The sequence below is a fragment of the Pituophis catenifer genome, unplaced genomic scaffold (assembly GCF_029215685.1).
Source record: "Pituophis catenifer annectens isolate HBS135680 unplaced genomic scaffold, rPitCat1.0.hap2 SCAF_7, whole genome shotgun sequence".
Lineage (NCBI taxonomy): Eukaryota > Metazoa > Chordata > Lepidosauria > Squamata > Colubridae > Pituophis > Pituophis catenifer.
In genome coordinates this window covers 21989287-22012236 of record NW_027256887.1, presented here as the reverse complement: position 1 = coordinate 22012236, position 22950 = coordinate 21989287, and the positions used below count along the sequence as shown (strand labels likewise).

The 22950-nt window shown below is 40.1% G+C and overlaps 1 protein-coding gene across 1 annotated transcript; it reads right to left on the bottom strand.

Moving 5' to 3' along the window:
- Positions 1–2807: 2807 nt before the first annotated feature.
- Positions 2808–22642, bottom strand: GPR37 (G protein-coupled receptor 37). Its single transcript, XM_070947439.1, has 2 exons — positions 21635–22642; positions 2808–3626 (listed from the first exon to the last, which is right to left on the bottom strand). Exons 1-2 carry the CDS (start codon positions 22640–22642, stop codon positions 2808–2810), a joined length of 1827 nt encoding a protein of 608 aa, XP_070803540.1.
- Positions 22643–22950: the final 308 nt, after the last annotated feature.

Here is a 22950-nt window from a genome sequence, read left to right as displayed (position 1 = left end):
GTGATGATAAGGACATCACTTTTTGGTGTTAATTCTATAAGGTGCTGTAGGGCTTCATAGAACTGGTCAATTTCATCCTCTTCAGCACCACTGGTTGGGGCGTAGACTTGGATTACTGTGATAGTGAATGGTTTGCCTTGGATTCAAACTGAGATCATTCTGTCATTTTGGGGATTGTATCCCAGTATTGCTTTTCCTACTTTTATTGATTATGAAGGCTACTCCATTTCTTCTGAGGAATTCTTGCCTGCAATAGTATACCTGATGGTCATCTGAATTAAATTCACCCATTCCTGTCCATTTTAGTTCGCTGATTCCTAAGATGTCAATGTTCAGCCTTGTCATCTCATGTTTGACCACATCCAGCTTGCCTTGATTCATGGATCATACATTCCAGGTTCCTATGGAGAAAAAACCTTTACAGCATCGGACTTTCCTTTCACTACCAGATGCATCCGCAACTGAGCGTCCTTTCGGCTTTGGCCCAGTCGCTTCACTCTTTCTGGCGCTACTAGTACTAGCCCTCGGCTCTTCCCCAGTAGCATATTGGACACCTTCCGACCTGAGGGGCTCATCTTCCAGCATCATATCTTTTTTCCTTTTGGCACTGTCCATGGGGTTTTTGTGGCAAAGATACTAGAGTGGGTTGCCATTTCCTTCTCCAGTGGATCATGTTTTGTCAGAACTCTCTGCTATGACCTGTCCGTCTTAGGTGGCCCTGCATGGGATAGCTCATAGCTTCATTGAGCTATGCAAGCCCCTTCGCCATGAGAAGGCAGTAATCCATGAAGGGGTCTCTAGTACCTTAGCGATCTTCATTCAGGATTAGTGCTTTCTGTATTCCCCAACTTTTGTAACATAAAACCTTTCATTTTCATCGTGTTCCAAACTAACCTATTTCAGGTAGAGTTCAAATTTGTTCAACTTTCACTCTCTGACTGATAGAAATTTTTTTGAGCATGCTATAACTGGTTAACATTATATCAATTCAAATTTTTTAAAAATAAAAAATGTAAATTCTGAACTTTCTAATCACTACATTATGATGCAGTGTGATTATGGTATCTGGTTATCATGCCCTCTTTTTTATCTTATATCAAGAACAAGTGGAAGACCAAAGCTGTGAATAAATACAGTTATGTATACAGTATTAGGGTTAGGAATTAGGCTTGTATTAGGCAGTAGGAAGGGAAATATTGTATAAAATCTGCTTGAATTTCTACTTAAAAACACCAAGAACACTTGCTTTGTTCCCACTGTTTTCACAGATATTGTTTCAATCAAGTTTGACAAAAGCACTCAACATTTTTTTAAAAAAAAAACCTTCTTCCTCTACCTCTCACTACAGAAGATGTAAACAGTCTTCATAAAGCAACATAAATATACCATTGAGTTTCTGAAATGTGATTTCAATTCTATGTTTATGTATTTCTAAGAAACAATATCAGGAAATAAAATATGCACCACACATTGTAAGCCTTCCAAATTTATTGTCACTAATTCTGTGGCAATTCTCTACTTCCTACAAATGGCATTTTCACTTACAGCAAGTGTTATATACACAGACTGAAGACATACCTTTATTGTAGAAAATACTGTAAAAAGAAACTAATAGAATCACAAGTCATACACCCAATATGAGTGGGAATCCCCATTGGGACAGACAGAATACATGCCTTTGCATACAACAATGGGTTAAAAAGAAACAATCTTCAGCCTGAGTATTGTGTACTGCAGAATTAAGGGATTTGTTATGATTTTTTGAAAGGTGTACAATATTGGGAACCTGTTGTGCAGATATGTTCTAACTTTCAATTCAATGGGTTAACATACAATTAGAGCTCATACTTAGAAGCCACCCATACAATTATATATCCTACTCTACTCCATAAATGGTTATTGTTGGTCATACTGGCAAAGGAAGAGGCTTTACACCTTTATGCATATACATGCATAGGATGTATGCTTTTGACTGGAACAGCATATTATGAAGACCATCTTAGTTATTTTATTACAAGTCAACATAAAAATGATTGCTTTCCTCTATGGAAATTTTCTTATATTACTTGGTAAAATTATTTAATTGCTGGCTAACAGTACAGGGAATACAATAAAAATGCTATTGTTTCTGTGTCAAACTATCTCATAATTATTTACATCAAACAAATTTAAAACTATTCTCAAACACTCTAAATCACATAGTCTGGTCAAAACATTTGGGGGGGAGGGGTAAGGATACAGTGATCTTGGTTAAGCAGTTTAAAACCCCATTAGTAAAATATATAGGCACATACTTTACATGCCTCAAAATAAATGGACTTACTAATATTTGTTTCCATATTTTAAAAAGTTCATAGACAAACAGTGGAATCCTTTGCATATTTATGCAGAAGTCTAAATTTAAGAAGATTTACTATCAAGTATCTTTATTTAGGATTGCAACTTTAGAAATGCTTGTTATAAACACTATGAATGAAATTCCAGTAATAATTACCCAAACCAAAATCTGTATTAGTTTAAATAATAGAAGAGAGTGGCCAAAACTAGTTTGACCTTCCCTTAATAAAGAAATGCTAGCACCATCAAGATAATGATTCTAAAGATCCCTGTTAAGTCCGTTCTTTTTAGTAACTAAAGTTATTTCTCACAGAAAAGTTGTTATATACAAACCGGCATTCTTTAAATTTTACACAATTTACTTTTTCTTTTGCAAACATAGGAAAAAAAACAGGATCCAACTGAAATTACATCTAAAACTCAAACCAATTTTATTTTAAGTTGGAAAAGAATTCTGATCAAAGGGAACATCAACAGTGAGTTCCCACAGAGGCAAATGTGGACATTTCACGACGTATCGTACTAAAAGGGGACAGTTCAAGCTCTGTGGTATATTCATTGTCATTATCGTCACTTGTTACTGTAGAAGACTTCTGAATGCATTCATCGCAACAGCAACAGCAACACTCCAAAACAGCTCGGCTGAATGGTTTACAAAGACAAAAGAGGAGAACTGGAGTCACGCAAGATTTAAAGAACAAGAGAAACTGACTAATCAGATGGAGAAGGTCCATCGTCTGCTGAGATACCCCTGTGGACATGTAGGTAGTGACAATATTGCAAATGTTTTCCGGAATGGTGCAAAAACCATACAAAATGGTCAACGCCACCACTGTGCAATTCATTTGGCTCTCCAGCTGAATTTGTCGCTTGTTCCCACGGGTGCAAGCTTTTTCCACCTTTCGGATTTTCCTGGCAGTCACCAATGAGCAAGTGATGGTAAAAAGTGTCGGTAAGCAAAAGTAACAGCCAAAGTACCACCAAAGCCTTGCACTATCGTATGTAAGCGCTAACACATATATTGTGTCAGGTAAGTGGGGAGAAACCTTGACCACACATCGTTCCACAGGTGGGTTCCCACTGATTTCGGAATTTTCTTTAGTCAATTGGCGCAGAACCACTTCAGGAAGAGCCAGCAGTAAAGCTCCAATCCATATCACAGCCAGTTTGGCTGTTGTAGATGTGCAGTTTTCAATCATTTCATAATACATCTGCACGTTGGTGGCAGCACGGAATCGGTCTATACAGAGAGCACATAATGTGAAGGTTGTTACTCCAAGAGATGCTACCTGGATAAGGAGGAAAAATAAATAAATCAGAATTTTGATACAAGGATGGTGGGATATACACAATTTGATACCAAACACAAAATATCTTGACTTCCAAAAAAACTACCAGACTAACCTATAAACTTGTTATAGGATAATGTCTCCTTATTGGTGGAGCACTTCCTTTAAAATTTTATTTTTATTGAAATTTTTTAAAATATAAAATACAAATGAAAATAAAGGCAATTGGGAAATAAGTAAAGGGAAAGGAAAAGTCTGGGGGAGATGGAAGAAGAAAAAAACTGTGACTTCCAACTTCTCCTGGTGCATTAAGTTACATTAAGGTGCTTTTTCAAAAGGCAACTGGATTTTCTTTGTTTTGCTTGAAGACGTTTCACTTCTCGTTCCAGAAGCTTCTTCAGTTCTGACTGAAGCAAAACGAAGAAAATCCAGTTGCCTTTTGACAAAGAACGTTTGGGACAACTATGTCACGAATGACTGAGAATCTCCATAGACAGTTACATAGTAAATTTATAAACTCAACTTTTCACTTCTACATAATACTGAGTATTAGCCATTTCTATAACAACCACCTATTTTAATCATCACAACCCAAAATTAGGGGTTTTGTTTTTTCTCTTTTGAGCAGAAAGTCCAGAAGCGGTTTCCAAGTAGAAAGAAAGCTTGATACATTCTTTTCCTTAATCAGCACAATTAACTTTCCCATCACAGCCAGTTCCAGCACTTTTTCAATCCATGGAGCACTTCTTTTAAATGGCATTCATATTTTATTTTTATTTATTTATTTTTATTTTATAAAATTTGTATGCCGCCCTATCTCCAAGGTCTCAGGGCGGCTCACAATGACAATCGACCAAGCAATTGTTAAAAACCAACAAATATACATAAAAAATATCAGAAAAGTATTTTAAAAAATTAAAAAATACTACCCCATAAGTCCAAGCCGGACTTCTCAAACCAAAATAATTTGGTTCCTTCCTCTCAAACCAAAATAATTAAAATACAAATGGTAATTGCTTCAATATATTAGGAATTAAACAGAGGTGTGAAAATTCAGGTAGAATAAAAGCTTAATAGTATTCTAGTATTCTATTAAATTGGACCATAGGCTGAGCACCAAAGGCTGAGCGCCAAAGAATTGAGGCCTTTGAACTATGGTGCTGGAGAAGACTCCTGCGAGTCCCTTGGACTGCAAGGTGATCAAACCGGTCAGTCCTAGAGGAGATCAACCCTGACTACTCTTTAGAAGACCAGATCCTGAAGATGAAACTCAAATACTTTGGCCACCTAATGAGAAGGAAGGACTCACTGGAGAAGAGCCTAATGCTGGGAACGATTGAGGGCAAAGGAAGAAGGGGACGGCAGAGAATGAGGTGGATGGATGGAGGCATTGAAGCAGTCAGTGTGAGCTTAAATGGTCTCCGGAGGATGGTAGAAGACAGAAAGGCCTGGAGGAAAGTTGTCCATGGGGTTGCGATGGGTCGGATACGACTTTGCAACTAACAACAACATTCTATTATAATTTGTTTTAAATCTGACACCATGATCATTGGGGTATATAACTAAATAAATAACACTATTTATTTTTATAAATAATAATAGGGAGCCAGCCACTTGTTACAGTTTGTACAGGTTGCACCTTGGTCCAATAAAAAGGTATTACCTGAAATTAAAGCTGATTCTATTCTGCCAGCAGCAGAAAATCAGTGTAATTGCATTTTTTTTTCAGTTCATGCTCTGCTGCTCTGCTCCTTTGGCATATTATCCTGTCTGCTAAAAAAATGACCTAAAACAAGCATCTACCATCAGATGAAAGCAAATTCCAACCAAGAGCTATTTAAAGAACATAGTGCTACCTTTTCCCCAGTTAGATCATTAGTCCATTCCACGGAACGTCATCTGTTCCCAAAATGGACTACCTTTTGGCATGCAGGGTTTGAACACAACAAGGGGAGGGGGAGGAATCGAAGATTGCAAGATGAGTCGAATTGTATCACATATGCAGGTAAGGATGGGCTTGGGGAAAAAGGGGGTTTGTGTATGTGTGTGTTTGCTGTTATATTATCCATCCCTTTCCCACCAAGAACGGCCGGGAAATTGGTGTCAGCTTCATGGTCAGAGGGTTGTAAAGGATGCAAAGTGAGACTGTGGGGACTCAGGCGCCCACTATGAGTCGGTAGTAATTAGCAGATCTCCTGTATTTATGAGAGAGAGGTGGCCCTCCAGATAGTCTGTCCCTAAGCTGCTTAGGTCTTGAAAGGTCAACCACAGCTTATTAAATTATTCCCAGGGGGCAACTTGCATTTAGAGCAGTTCTTTCATTTCCTCTGTTTGCAGGGCCAGTCAGCAGCCTCGACGTTTGCACAGACAATCCCTGATAAAGCACCTTGCATTGATCATAATAGGTTGAAATTCAAGCATGACTAACAGCCTGAATGGTTCAAGAATTACTGTAGTTGGCATATTATCTGTAGCAGTATGAATATATTCTTTGCTACAGCCATTCAAAGTCCAACTTTCACAGGGAACAAAAGAACAGGATTTTACCAGCTTGATAATTGCACTTAACTTGAAAAGTTCAGAATTAGGATAAGAACTTCAGGAGGCAAGCAGTTCCACTGATTAATTATTCTCACTGTCAAGAAATTTCTCCTTATTTCTAAGTTTTAGGTTGGCTCTCTCTTTCATAAATTTTCATCCATTGCTTCTTGTCCTGCTTTCAGGTGCTTTGTAGAATAGGTTGAGTCCCTCTTTTTGGTGGCAGCCTACTAGATTTTGGAAGACTGCTATCATGTCACCCCTAGTAAGATTATTCCCATCAATTTCATGAAAATGTGGAACAATGTAGGACACATAAATAATGTCATAGGTCAATGACACAGATCTCAAACAGTAGTTTAGTAGCACCACCTTCTAGGTACATCCAAACAGGAAATAAGCTGAAACAGTGTCTCTACCATGGCCCAGAGGAATACCATGGCCAATGCTACTGAAGATTGGTAATAGAACTAGCAGTGCCATATTCCTTGAATCTAGCTTCTTGCGTAGTTATTCATCAAAGTGAACAAAGTATTCTCAGTATCATATCCTAGATGGCACTCCACTTGAAGTAGGTGGGATGTTTTATCCAGATATATCTTGCACTTTAAGAGTATTACCTTCACTAAGAATGAAAGATTTGAAGACTGGCTTATAATTATAAAGATGTTCCAGTTTTAAGGATAGTGTTTTCAGTAAAAGCAATATGACTGCCTTCTTTAAATACATCCCTCACTCAAGGAAACAAGAACTCTCTCATGTAATTATAGATAGAGCCTCAATCTAGCCAAAATTAACCAGCAAGAAAAGATAAGAACAGATGTCATCTCTCATCTCTAAACATACCTTCCCGTGTTTCACTGAAATATAGCACCCACACACCAGGAGTGAACTAAATTTTAGATTGAGGATTATGTTGGGATATGAATTTCATATGCACATCTGGACCTGCAAAACTGTTTCAAATGGGCTGTTATTACTCTCTGAATTGTAAGTTACTGAAATACAAGTCTTTTTCAATTTGGCACCCTCCATACTTTCCAACTATCAAAGGCGTTTGGTGGCACCTTTTCAGACTTACAAATTTAATTAAAAGGCATCACTTTTGTGAAATACAATTACAGTTAATTAATGTTTATAGCTTTCAATTAAATTTGAAAAGGTGCTACCAGCACCTTCTGATTTTTGGCTGCCACAGACTAACACATCTCTTCTCCTCCATTTCATACTTTCTAAGAATTTGAAAACTTACAATTGGAAGACATGGAGAGAATCAGATTGGAGATAAATCAAAGTTGTCAGTACTGTTGCCTTTTCATATTTAACAATAATGTCTGACATCATTTATTGTGTAAACTTAGAAGGGAGTTTAATTCCAAGAACATCTAGAACTAATTTCTACAGCAGCAAGATAACAAATGTAGCTTTTGTCACCCATAAAACACTGCTGAGTTCTGTTTTCTTCTGTCAAAGACAATTCCTTTCTGTTTTGAAATTTCACATATGTTGGGCAAATACAAATGTTTGTGGACCATTTTAGCCAATGCAAATGTTACCTTTTTCACTTGCACGTATAAATGATCCCAAAACATTTCTAATATCAGGGTAAACAGAAAAACAAGGCTGATCATTTGACCAAAGTCTGGTTGGCAAAGCCTTTGTATGCTTGTTGAGAAGCATACATGGATCCTGAATCTTTTAAAGAAAAAAAAAAAGAAGAGGGATTTAAAATGATCTAGTTTTATTGGTAGGGAAATTGTCAAAGTTATAATTTCATGTCTCACTGAACGTGCAGACTTGCACTAGAAGTTCAACCTGTTTTCAGGTCCACTTTGACTTTTCTAAGAAATGCTCACGTATTTTGTAGGTTTATTTCACTGGTCAAGAAACTTCTTTTCATCACTGTGAGAAAAGAAGATGAATATAACAAGGAAATTTCATTGCTTAAATTTGTACGTGGTTTTTTCCACAGCACTTACATATTGCCCGAATCATCAACTCTGGGCAGCTCAAAATAACATATGCAAGAACAATCATGTCTCACTTATTTTTTTATTACTGAAATATCCATGTTCATAATGGATGAAATTCAAATGTATCAAAGAAAGGACATTCTCTGAAAAATGTTGATTGGGTCACACTTAGGGCTTCAAAATCTTGCTGAGCACAAGTTGGCAGCAAAGAGACATAGAAAACTCTACCTCTTTGTTTCCAGTGTCTGGTCAATCAGACCTTTGTAGTCCAGATAGGGTAGACTTTGACCATCTAAAATTCCTTTCTCTATTAATTTAATTTAATTTAATTTAATTAATTCAATTTATATGCCGCCCCTCTCCGAAGACTTAGGGCGGCTCACAATACACTTCAAAAAATCACCACAAAAAAAAAAAAAATTAAAAATTAAAAATTAAAAACATTAAAAACTCATTCATAGCCGGATGTCGCCAGATCACAAGGGCAAGATCAACGGCCCCAGGCCTGCCGGAAAAGCCAGGTCTTCACCGCTTTTCGGAAGGCCAATAGGGTGGGGATTGTCCAGACCTCAGGAGGTAACTGGTTCTAGAGAGCTGGGGCAGCCACAGACAAGGCCCTCCCCCGCGGGCCCGCCAGCTGGCATTGTTTAGCTGACGGGACCCGGAGGAAACCAACTCTGTGGGATCTTACCGATCGCTGGGAGCTATGCGGCAGAAGGCGGTCTCGAAGATAACCTGGCCCTGAGCCATGTAGGGCTTTAAAGGTAATAACCAACACCTTGAATTGTGACTGGAGACCAATAGGGAGCCAGTGCAGCTTGTGGAGAATTGGTGTAATGTGGGTGTACCTAGGTGCACCCACGACAGCTCGCGCGGCTGCGTTCTGGACCAACTGTAGTCTCCGAACACTTTTCAAGGGTAGCTCCATCTAGACCGTGTCTGGGGGGACTTCTGGGAATTGAAGTTCACATATCTTAAAAGTTGCTAAGGCTGAAAAATACTGCCTCTACTTAGTTCTAGCTGATAGACATTGTAGTCTGTATGGATGTGGGGAGTATAAAGAAGTATCACTACCACATTGCTGTTTAACACTGCTTAGCTAATAGCATGATCTACACAGGGGTGTCAAACTCAAAGCCCAGGGGCCGGATCCATGGGATGCTTAGATCTGGCCTGTGGGGCCAGCCTGGAAACAATAAAGGACCAGCTCGCGGTGCCTCTGCCAGTGAAAACTGAGCTCTGGGGGCTGTGTGTGGGCCCTCCAAACTTCATTTTTGCTGGCAGAGGGCTGCAGGAGGCTGTCACATCTGAAGATGGGGCACAGCCCCCCGGGCTTCATTTTCACTGGCAGAGGCCTATCAAAACAAAATAAAAACAAAATAAAAGGAGAAATGTTTCCCTGTTTGCATTTGAGCATGCAATAAGGGACAGGAAAGAAGAAAGGGAAAGGGAAAGAGCAAGGAAGGAAAAATAAGGAAAGAGGGGAAGGAAGAAGAATGAAGAGGGAAGGAAAAAGAAGAAAAGGAAGGAAGGAAGGAAGGAAGGAAGGAAGGAAGGAAGGAAGGAAGGAAGGAAGGAAGGAAGGAAGGAAGGAGATTATAATGAGAATGAGGGAGGGTCTCAGGGAAGTCCTGCCTTAGCACTTGGCCACCACAGGTGCCGCAACATGAGTCCCATGTCAAGCCCACATGGTCATGCCCACCCCTGGCCACCCCCACCATGGCCACGCCCACCCCAGCCCTCCAAGGTCAAACACAACCCTGAAATCAAGTTTGATACACCTGATGTACACTAATACACACAAGAAAAATATGGTTTAAAAAAAAATACAGGGAATATTTTAAAAGTTATGCCACAAAACACTTCATGAAGTTTTAACATTATTTATGTCAAACCTCTTGTTACTGATTAGTTCCATGATTTACTTCAAATCAGTTCTAAAAATAGATGAAATACAAATCACTGCCTTACAAATATTAACCAATGTTAAATTGGATTAGCGAAGTTCTATGCTAAATGCATGTTTGTAGTGTAATAAACTGATTAACCTGTACGCTCATAAATTGATCCTGATTATTCAGTGATATATCTCTAAAATTACTGTATATTTATTGTCATTAATATATCATATACCATAGACGTGAGCCAATAATTGAATTAGCATTAAATAACTATCTTTAACACTACTGTTAGTTTAACACACATGCTGCTTTGTGGCAGTGGCACCAGCTTTGTAAGAACTAAGCCGTCACATCATTATTGTGACTTCAACTTTCCATCCTTCTGAGATCGGTAAAATGAGGACCCAGATTGTTGGGGCAATATGTTGACTCTGTAAACTGCTTAGAGAGCACTAAAGTGGTATATAAATCTAAGTGCTATTGCTATTGTGATGTCATCACATTATTTGTTTGAAGTTGTAATCCATGATATATATATACTGTGGGTTAATTCTAGAAAAAGCATGGAGTAATGCACTTGGATCTTAACTATTCTAAATATTGCCTGTATTTAAGTATCAATTCATAGGAGCAGTTCTATTAAAATCAAGAACACTAATAGAAAGAAAACGTATTTCAGAATAAATGAAGCAAGAAATTACAAGTTTTCTAACTTCTTACTAATTTACAATAAGTGTTTTCTGAATTACTACAAATATAAGCAATATTTCAATTAGGATAGACTTTATACAATATGTCTTTAAATTATTGATTAAAAACCAATTCATAAACAGTATAAAAAAGAGGTTTCAAATTAAAAATAAAGCAGCAAATGAATGTAATTGTTCTAACAGCAAATTAAAATTCCACAATGCATCTGGAAATTAAATTGCTGTTACATAATTCTTTCATGTTTTATAATAGCCACATGAAAATTAACAGAAAATTGGGTTTTAAGTCTTTAAAGAGATTCAACAAAATGTTTTCCATCTTTGGTAGAAAAAACTTAACAAATGTTAATTAACCAAGATCAAAAAATTCATGCTGACCATAAACCACAAATCAAGTGCCTTAATATATATTTATAAATTCATGGCATGCAATTAAGATGAAATCCACATTTTCCTTTCTATAGTTCTTTGTTTAGATTTACAAGAACATGGTTTCAACATTAGCTGCAATATTACTTTAGTTCCTTCCTCGTGTGTTAAGATCTGGTTCAGTAGATTTATACACTTGAATTACAACTTCATTGAACAATCTCCTGAGCATAAGACACAGTACTATATTAGTGGTGGAGGGATCCACACTTTTGAAAGTTCATTAGACTAGTCTCTCTCTTAGTGAAACCTACCTCACATAGATGTTGTTGAGGGTAATAAAATGAAAGGAGATTCCCTGGTAAGCTACTTTTACCTCATGGAAGAATGACAGGGTGAAAACTGAACTAAAGCAAAACAGGAAACATATAATTGATGCATGAATGCTATGATCAGGTAGACAAGAAAACTTGAGAACTTTCTATATCTGCATTTTTCTTACCTAAAGATCACTGATGATGCTAATGGAAAGCATTCATTTTATAATCCTATCCACCTGTTTAAAAACACCCATATATCACTGTGAGTGTGAGAAATGACCTGAAGGGAGGTAATACTAAGCAACTAATACCAGGATCAAATCATGGTTGCTGTCATCTAAGAAACTACAATATGTTTTGCAAAACTGCAGTGGCAGTTTTGAGAGAGCAAACCTTTGAAGTTATCATTGTTATCTCTAGAAAATTACTGGAATACACTAAATTAGATATCATTTATTTGGTAATATTTCTAGTCCAGTCCCTTTATTTGGGAGGAATACAACAGGATAAAACAAACAGTACTGTATTGCAAAAATAATCATTCAATATTAAATTATTATTAAAAAGTTATCCTTTAGCATCCATAAAACAAAACAAACTGAATGAGATTCTGGAATAAAATTGCTTAGTTTGTTTATAAAATGCCATCAGTACTTGCAGGTCCATAGCTCATCAATCTCATGAGGAAGGAGAACATGCACAGGTTTTCTCTTAATGATTTGACCATATAGATAGATTTGGTTCACCAAAGGGACATGCAAGTGCTATCAAAGCCATCTTCCTCAACTCATTAATGTTTTTATGAAATTGCCCTAGAAAAGAACTACTTCCTTTTCAGTTTTGTTACATAGACCTAACCCTTGTTCTACTTAATAGTCAGTTAAAATGAATTAGAAATACTTTAATTTATTCATAAGATGACCAAGGAAATATTAACCATATGGTGCAAAAGAAGTAATGGATTTTGTGTTTATAACTACTTCCTGTGGCATAGAGTGCATTGATCAGCCAAGATGTACTTTACATACTGGGCATCATACCTTTGGTAACCTAAATAAATCTGCCACATATTGAAAACAAACTGATGTTTATTTCATACTGCATCCAAAGTTTGGGTTTTCTCAATTAAGCAATATAATATAATAATAATATAATATAATATAATATAATATAATATAATATAATATAATATAATATAATATAATAATATAATAATATAATAATATAATATAATATAATATAATATAATATAATATAATATAATATAATATAATATAATATAATATAATATAATAATATAATATAATATAATATATATAATATAATATAATATAATAATACAATACAATACAATAATAGATGTTATGTATTGATACTTTTCAGTGGGAGTTTCAAACCTGCCTGAGTTTCTGATTGGCTGACAGTCCCTCCAGGATTGTATATAAGGAGGGCTGCAGCCTCTGAGTTTTTGCTGAAGTCTCACTGTATATTAAAGAGCTGTTGTCACTAGCCTGCTTGTGCCTCTCGTTATTCCCGAACCACTTCATTGGCGACGAGGGTGGGATTGAGGCCACAAGAGGTGAATCAGTGAGACCACGAGCTTCAGCTAGGCGACGAGGCGAACCACAGGAGGCATACCGAACATGTCTGCCTACGTTCCGCCCAAGCCTTTTGATCCGACCTGCGAAAAATGGGTCTCGTACCTAACAAGGTTTGAATGCTCGCTCGAAGCCAGCAACATGCAAGGGCTCTCCGCTAATCGGAAGAGAGCCCTCTTCCTAAGCCACTGCGGACCAGACGTGTTCGAGATGGCAGAGTCACTTTGTGAGTCAACGTTTCCTGGGACACCCTGATGGCAACTCTCCGGGCTCACTACGCTCCTGTGCCCTCCAAGTTCGTGCAACGATACCAACTCAGACAGTGCGTACAACGAGAGGGAGAACCGGTCAGCGCATACATGGCGAGCCTGCGAAAAGCCGCAACCCACTGCGACTATAGGGACTTGGAGGATGCATTGCTTGAGCAACTAATCTGTGGGGTTCAAGATATAAGGCTACAAAGGCGTCTGCTCGCCAAGCCTGACTTAACGCTTGCTGGAGCCCTAGACGAGGCCAGGGCTCATGAAGCTTCAACAAAAGCCGCAGAAACGCTGCAGCGTCCACTGACCAGCAAAGACAGCCCCAAGTCCACACCAGTGCACAGGGAAGACGCCGGATCCAGCTCGGAGTCCGAGTCTGATGAGGACGTCTTCTGAACAGAGCACCACAGAAAAGACGCAGGCAGCCCTCGGAGAAACTGCCCCAGCTGTGGCGGGCACCATGATAGACTGTCCTGCAAATACAGAGAGGCTATTTGCAGGCGTTGCGAGAAAAAAGGGCACTTGGCGCGAGTCTGTAGAGCCATTCTGCCCAGAAAACACCAACCACATGAGCGCCGTAGCCAACCAGAATCAACGCGTCAGAAGCATCCAATGAGAGAAGGCGGCGCGAAGAAACGGCGTGAATTTGAACCGCGAGATGGCCGCAGCATACACATAGACCAGGCCAGCATGGCGATCAAGGACAAAGTCAGCACGGTGGTCGAAATCAAGGGCAAGCCATGCTCAATGGAGATCGACACTGGATCAGCTCTCTCCATAATGTCGTGGGCAACCCTGAAGACCCTCCTGCCGTTGTTCCGCTATCCAAGCAAAGACTACGCATCCTAGACTACCAGGGGAACCGGGTCCCCCTCGAAGGCGTGGGCACGTTCCGAGTCACCTACGGAGATTACGAAAAAGACCTGCCGCTGACCATCGTGTCAAAGCAGCTACCCAGTCTTTTAGGCATGGGGTGGTTCCGAGCCCTTGGCATGGGCTTCACCGGCGTCCACCGAATGTCCGAGCCATCACTGAAGGACAGCCTCCTGAACGAGTTCCAAGATGTCTTCAGGGACATGTTGGGCAAGTATGTGGGGACCCCTATCTCCTTAAACCTAGACCCCAACGTAGCCCAAATAAGACTTAAAGCCAGACGGGTGCCTTTCACATTAAAACCAAAGATCGATGCGGAACTGGACAAATTAATTAAACAAGGGGTGTTGGTCCCCGTTGACCACGCGAAATGGGAGACCCCCATAGTGACCCCAGTTAAATCTGACGGCTCAATCAGAATTTGCGCCGACTACAAGTGCACGATCAACAAGGCTTTGCAGCCGAGCGCCTATCCGGTGCCGATCGTGCATCATCTACTACACTCCCTGGGGCCCGGCAAAATTTTTGCGAAATTAGACTTAGCTCAGGCCTACCAACAATTACCAGTTGACGACGCCACGGCAGAGGCACAGACAATTGTAACTCATAGGAGCGCATTCAAATGCACCAGGCTCCAGTTTGGGGTGAGCACTGCACCCGGCCTTTTTCAAAGCACCATGGAGTGCCTCTTGCAAGGGCTCCCGGGGGTGGTGCCCTATTTTGACGACGTTTTAATCAGCGCTCAGGATGAACGTCAACTAGGGGACAGAGTGAGGAATGTCCTATCCAGATTTAGGGAAGCGGGACTTAAATTAAAGAAAAATAAATGCATGATCGCTGTCCCCTCCGTCGAATTTTTAGGGTACAGGGTGGATGGCACAGGCATCCATCCCACCGAAAGTAAAGTGAGAGCAATCAAAAATGCACCAGCCCCCAAAACCAAAGCAGAGCTCCAAGCCTTCCTTGGACTGCTCAATTTTTATTCAATGTTTTTGAAGGACAAGGCCACAGTTGCAGATCCCTTACACAAACTTTTAGGTAAAATGTACCTTGGGTTTGGGGAAAAGCCCAAGCAGCCGCTTTCGAGGCTGTAAAGAGACTTCTATCCGAAGATAGCTTCTTAATACAATACAACGCGGTGCTACCACTTGTATTGGTTTGTGACGCCTCCCCCGTAGGAGTTGGTGCCGTCCTAGGCCATAGACTACCAAATGGCCTAGAGGCACCTATTGCATTTTACTCTCGCACCCTGTCAAGCGCAGAGCGGAACTATAGTCAGTTGGACAGAGAGGCTCTGGCTGCAATTGCGGGGGTTAAAAAATTCCATGAATATCTCTATGGCCGCCAATTCGAACTTGTGACTGACCACCGGCCCCTGCTTGGACTCTTGGCCGGTGACAAGCCCACCCCCGCCGCCCTGTCCCCACGGTTGACCAGGTGGGCCATTTTCCTGTCGGCCTATTCATACCAGCTTGTCCATCGACCCGGACGGACCTTGGGCCACGCGGATGCCCTCAGCCGCTGCCCCCTCCCCAACTTACTGGTCAACCCCACGCCGGAGACCCCCGTTCTACTGATCGACACCATGACATTGGGACCTATCTCCTCTTGCGAGGTGGCGAAAGCCTCTGCTAGGGACCCTGTAATTCATACTGTAATGGGTTGGGTCCTTAAGGGGTGGCCGGTCAAGGTGGTCGGTGGGGAGTACCAGGGCTATGTTAACAAATGTAACGAATTGTTTATGCAAGGGGGTTGTTTATTGTGGGGTGATAGGGTGGTAATACCTACGAGACTGAGAACAAGGGTCTTGGAGTTACTGCATGAGGGGCATCCAGGGATTGTCCGAATGAAAAGTTTAGCCCGCAGTTATGTCTGGTGGCCCAACATGGACCAAGTCATATCCAAGTGGGTGGGGAAGTGTAGACCCTGTCAGGAATCTCGGCCCGATCCCCCGATAACGCCCATCCGAGAGTGGGAGAAACCAAAAGGACCATGGGGGAGGATCCATATTGACTTTGCCGGCCCCTTCCATGGGCAAACATTTTTAATCGTAGTCGATGCCTTTTCAAAATGGCTCGAAATAATACTAATGCCCTCTACCACAGCCGAGGCAGTCATCAAAGTCCTTCGCAAACTATTTGCCACACATGGCCTACCGGATACTCTGGTATCTGACAACGGCCCGCAATTCACAGCGACCCTGTTTGAGGGCTACCTGGCCGGGCTGGGCATCCGCCATGCCCTATCGGCCCCGTTCCATCCGGCTTCTAATGGCTTGGCTGAACGTTTCGTAAGAACGGCCAAATAAGCATTGTCCAGGCTAGATAATGGGGACTGGCAGGCCAGGATAGACCAATTTCTAGCCGTTCAGCATGCCACACCATGCATGGCCACGGGGAGAAGCCCAGCCGAACTCCTCATGGGCAGGAAGCTTCGGTACGTATTAGACAGGCTTCACCCCAATTACACAAACGAGAATTTCAAGGGAGAGACCACCGGACTAAGACAGTTCCAGGTGGGGTCCCCGGTGTTCGCTCGCAATTATGCTAGCGGACTCCTATGGGTTGCAGGAACCATAGTGGGCATAACGGGCCCAAAATCATACACCATAGATGTAGGGGTGGACAGACTCTGGAAACGCCACATAGACCAACTTAGAAAAAGAATAGTCGGCGAAGCAAACATCAATTTAGACATCTCCGAACCTAACTACAATAACTTTCCCAAAACAGCTAACTCAAGCCCGGGTTCGAGAGAATACTTAGCTGACAAGCCCTGGTTCCAGCGCTGCCCCAGCAAGTCGCCACTCCCAACCGGGGATAACCACGCCCCAGACAAAATACAGGAGGTTCCATTGGCGGAGCCGGGAGAGACAGAAAGTCCCTCTGACCAGCTCGACGCCCCACCAAACACTGAACTGCGCAGGTCAACTAGGACGAGAACTCGGCCAGGGCACCTGCGAGATTTTGTGTGTACTTATGTAAATATTTGAGTGTTAGTGCCTTCTGGGAAGGGAGGGGTGTTATGTATTGATACTTTTCAGCGGGAGTTTCAAACCTGCCTGAGTTTCTGATTGGCTGACAGTCCCTCCAGGATTGTATATAAGGAGGGCTGCAGCCTCTGAGTTTTTGCTGAAGTCTCACTGTATATTAAAGAGCTGTTGTCACTAGCCTGCTTGTGCCTCTCGTTATTCCCGAACCACTTCAATAGACATCTTTATGATCTGTTAAATTCACCATATTTCTTAGCTTACAGACAATTACAGTATTTTTTTAAATTTCAGTTTATAACTCACAATTTGAACTCTATATAACAATAATTGTTAATAACTGCATTGCTAGATTAATACATTGCCTTAAAATATTTAATTGACATAAATTATTCCAAAGTACCAATTTAGATGTCATTTTGAAATTTTAGGTCATTTTGTAATGCTTGTACATCTTATATCTACTTTTTGTTATTTTTATGTTTCTATCATTTTTCTTCTAAACTTAAATACAATAATAGAAACAAAACAAAACAAGCCACGTCTACAAGAAAATTGTATTATTGAAGAAAGTTGTATTATCCTACTCTATAAATTATTGAAGTCAGACTTCAATGTTATACCTGGAAATAAGGTATAAAGTTTTCTATTGTGCTTATTTCTAAGTTGATTGTAAACCTCTTGGAGCAAAGTGCATATTGAAAAATTACACATACACTACTAGTATTAAGGCAAGGGAATGATTATTTAATGAGATAGCTTCATTGCTTGTAACATCTATCTCCTTGCCCCTGAATCATAATACTAATGCTTTTAATTGTAGAATTTTTGTTTATATTGCTATTTTAGTTTTTATTGTATACCTCCCGAAGTTAAATTGTGTGAGAAGGGTGGCCTTATAAATATGAAAAATAAATAAAATAAACAGATCACTTTAATGACACCTTTACAATGGACTCGCTATCAGCCTTTTGTATGACAATGCTTACTTAATAAGCATTTTTTTAAAAGAACTGTAAAGGTTTTAAAGACCTTACATTTAGGTTACAAAGTGATTCTTTGCAGAGAAGTTGACTTCTCTGCAATATCAAATTTCATAGATTGTATCATGAGAACACAGTAGGTAATATCTGAAGATGGCAAAAATTGATTTTTTTTTCTCCATGGTGGAAAAAAAAATCACTTCCTAGTTTGGAAGATTAACAGCATTACCATATTCACTCTTAGTTTCAAGTAACCCAAAAGTTTCAAGTAACCTGAAAACTGAAGCAATCAATGGCAAATCATTTTGAACTCCACTAACACTGTTCATAAACTTACTAGGACAGGGTAAGGTTACTAGGTCAAACTCAAGGACCGGGGGCTGGATCCGGCCCACAGGGTGCTTATATCTAGCACGTGAAACCTGGAAACAGTGAAGGACTGGCCCACGGTGCCTCTGGCAGTAAAAATGGAGCGGCCCTCCCAAGCTCCATTTTTCACTGGCAGAGATTTGCAGGAGGCCATCATAGCTGAAAACAGAGCTTGGGAGCCTGTTTTCGCTGGCAGAATACTCGGGTTACCACAGGCGCCCCCAACACGAGTGACATCAATCTGACCACACACACCCTGGCCACACACACCCCACTCCCCTGAGGTGAAACACAATGCTGATGTGGCCCTCAATGAAATCGAGTTTGACACCCCTGTACTAGGACTTAAACTGAGGAATACTTTTTTTCTTAGAAACTATGAGACCCTCCAGAGATTATTGAGGTATAACCAGTGGTGGGATTCAGCCAGTTAGCACCACTTCGGGAGAACCGGTTGTTAACTTTCTGAGCAGTTTGGCAAACTGGTTGTTGGAAGAAATCATTAGGGCAGAGAACCGGTTGTTAAACTACTTGAATCCCATCATTGAGTACAACTCCTTAATATTGCTTTCATTATTGCTGATGCAAATTAAGACCACTACAGTAATGCTACAGTAAAGTTGATCAATCACTAGAAGAGAATTATTATCCTGCTTTACAAGGGATTAGATGAACATATGAGAGATACATCAACTAAGGTTTATTTATCTTCAAATGTTCAGAGATAACATGCCTTTAAGCGGTGGATGCTTGGGATTAAAAATAGGGGAGCATCTTTTTCATGTGCTGTCTACAAACATTATAATGATGAAATGTTCTGAGCTCAAAATGGCCATTGTCAGTGTTCTGAATATGAAACACAACATACATTATGAAAGATTTGTTTCAAGTGTGAAACAAAACATGGTTGTTTTGAGAGGCACGAGTTCGAGCATGAACACTCAAATCATGTTTTCTTTGAATTGCTGGAACTATAAAATAATTGCTTGGAATTTTCCAAGTTTGGAATAAAATACATCTTCTATATGATGCATAGCTCTACTCCATTTTTTTTATTTCCTACTAAAGTCATTTGTTATACACTATTGAACTTGATGCCACAATTGATACAGCAATACTTGTTTTAATATATTTTCAATATACACCTGTACTTTAAAATATCCTTGACCCAACATAAAAGAATTCTAAGCTTACATATTAATTTAAGCTAACACACCATGCTCAGTTGTGAGGAATTCTGGGAGATGTAGTTCTGTGAAAATGAGACATTCCTCATCTCTATTTTATCCCCATTATTGCTGTCAAGGTAGAAACCCTCCAATATAAAGTGACAGATGGTTACACTGACATCTTAAATTTATTAAATGGCTCTAGGTCTGTCTTGGAAAAGGTCATGTTTACTCCATGCTCCTGTGTTTTATGGTAAGTTCTACAGTTAGGGGTCATATCTTACAGGCAAGCTTTTAAAGTTACAAATCAAAGTGATTTATTTGGGCAATGTATTTCCAAAGCATTGCACTTTCCGCTATAAGAGGACCAAAAAATAAAAAAAAATCCATATCTTATTTTCCATTCCTTGGCATGAATGCAATTTAAATGTAATTCAGGAAATAATTTTTTTGCCTGACTAATGGGCTAATAGAAATGGACTTTCTAAGGGACTATGAGCATCCTATTTCCCTTCATTTACCCATCTGCTAATTAAATGAATGATATCAAGCATACTGTCACATGCATAGAATCATTTCACACTATCACCCAGATTTAATGGTTTCTTTTTTCCAGGAAATAAATAAACAAGACAACCGAACAGTGAAAAGGATTCTGTCCAAGCTGGGTAGCAAAATATCTATTCCCTTGCCAGAAGCCAAGGATTTAATCAGAACCTGGGATATTTAAAAAAATAAAACATATAATAACAAAAAAAGGGGCCCAAAACTAAGTTAATATTTTAATACTTTTAGTTTATTTGAATTTTTGTAATTTTAATCCATTTTATGATTGTTATTATATTTTCTTCTGTAGTAAATCTGATAAGACATGTAACAAGGATTAATATTTTCCTGGTCCTTTTTTGTGACATTTACATCATACAAAACTAAGCTTCCTATATTATATTCATGCATATGTTCGGATGCAAATACTTGGATCGGATCCAACAAAGATTTGTTTAATTCCATCTATTGGCTTACAATACGTGGATGTAAGCCAATATACAGTTTCTACACCCTATAAGTTGAAAGTTGGAAGCAAATGTTACAGTTTTTAATGCAACTTGTTTCATAAAATAAAGACAAAAGTTTTATATTAGTTATGTCTAACCATTTCTCATTTGTAAATCAAAAGGCAGTGGGAAATGTAGAAACACAATTTTTAACTTTAAATGCATCTCTTCAGTATGGGAAATTTTATCTATTGAAGGTTGCACAACAGTTTTGATTTAATACATAAAGATTAAGCAATCTAGTACCTTCCAGATGTTTGAGATTCCAGCCACAATCAGCTGCAACCAGCATAGCCAAAGGCAAGGGAGAGTAACAGATTGCATGCCCTTGGAATAAATTACTGGAGTTTGTAGAACAAGAATGGACAATGCCTATACCTGAGATCTTTGAAACAGAGCTGAATATCTAAACATAAATCTGGCATCATTTAATTTATGTATGCAGTGCCTTCTTCAAACAGAACTATTTAGCAGATTGAGAAAGAACCATACATATTCTCAACTCAATAATACAATAATATAAATAGTTCATGTCTTGAATTTAGCACAATGATTTCCATTATCAAGGATAAAATGCAAAAAGTGAAAGCAAACACACCAGATGTAAGGAAGCAGAGCATCCCCAATTTCGAAGGGTCTGGTAGAGCAGGGGTGTCAAACTTGTGTGATGTTTTATGACTTTTTCCCCTTTGCTAAACCTGGATGGGCGTGGCCAGCGCGTGATGCATCCGGGCCGGGGGCCGCAAGTTTGAAACCCCTGTGGTAGAGTCAATAGTAAATATCTGTAAATATGAAAGACCAAAGCAATGGGATTCTGATTCCAATTCATTAATTGGGCCCATGATCCCAATCTTGTGAGCCTCTATGAAATTGCAGGTAGGTGACATTTATTGTTACTTACCTCAATGTAAGGTACAATTTTGCAGGAGAAATCCTCCAACAGCCACTTTTTGGTGAGTTCTTGGAAGATCACCAGAGGCAGGCAGAAAAAAATTATAAGGAAATCCCAAAAGGCTAAATTGGCCAGCAAAGAGTTGGAGATGCTCCTCATATAGTAGTTATGGCAGACAATGCACATCACTGCCATGTTCCCCATTATCCCAATGCCAAAGATTATTATTGACAAACACATGACTGCGTAGGCACCATAGGACTCTTGAGTCAGTGGGTAAAAAGGGTTCTTTACATGAGGTGGTTGGAAGGTCCCATTTCTGAGGGCAGCAGGTTCCCTTCCTGCCATGTGACTGGCTGAGCCATTCAAGGGTAATGCCTGAGGCACAACATTCCCCACAACTCCATGAAAGGAAGTTGTCTGACTATCCACTGAGATATTGAAGACACTGACGTGGTGCCTGTTCTTGAAAGTTTTACTTTTTCTTGCTTCTCTTGTATCCTGGGACTCACCAGCCCCCCGCTTGCTTCTTGGATATTTCCTGCGCCCAATTCTTGCTGAACTCTTCTCCCACTCTTCAGCCTTCAGAGCACTTCTGGTCCTCAAGGCTACAGAAGAATCTCGCCTCAAATGACTTTCGTCTTTTTTTCCCAAGTGATCCCCAGCCCCTTGCACACCTTCTCCATGCTTGACAGTCTGAGTGACCGTCCAGTCTTTGTGGGCATCACTATAATCCTTCAATGGAGCCCAGCCCTCCTGACCTCCAGCCTTAGCCTGGAGTCTGACTGGATGCTCTTTGGGTAAGGAAATCTCAGGAATGCCACCTAAGTGCCCCACAACCCAAGCTGCTTCTTGTTTGTGGGCCACTTGTTGAAGTAGCGGAGGAGCTGTCTGGCACCACAATTCACACTCCCCACCTTTTCTGACAACACCATCTCTGTTTAATGTTGCTTGGGCAAAGATATACAGCGTGCCCATATGCCACAGCCAGCCAAATGTCGCTTTGAGAAGATGCATGGTCAGCCAAGGACCTGGTAGGTACCCTCCAACCACACCCTTAGTAACAGTGTTTGCCCAAGCTGGAAGAGCTGCCACTTAAACTCATTTCACCAACCGATTCCCAAGCAGAAGAAAGGCGAGGAGTCTCTTTTTGTCGAGAAATAAACCCTGATGATTTCCTCGAGAGGTGTCAAGTTCGAGTCATGCCCTCACCACATGGCCCCGCCGTTTCAAGAAGGCGCAATTAAAAGATGAGGAGGAACTAACCTCCTCCCCCTCCTCCTCCGAAGAAAATAATAAAACCGCGAAATAAGAAATCCCCTTTC

Bases quoted from the DNA above. Each gene is read 5' to 3' on its own strand.
- GPR37 (XM_070947439.1), bottom strand. From the start codon at position 22,642: ATGCATCTTCTCAAAGCGACATTTGGCTGGCTGTGGCATATGGGCACG. The intron at 3,627-21,634 runs GTAAGTAACAAT...CTCCTTATCCAG, and splicing joins AAATTGTACCTTACATTGAG to GTAGCATCTCTTGGAGTAAC.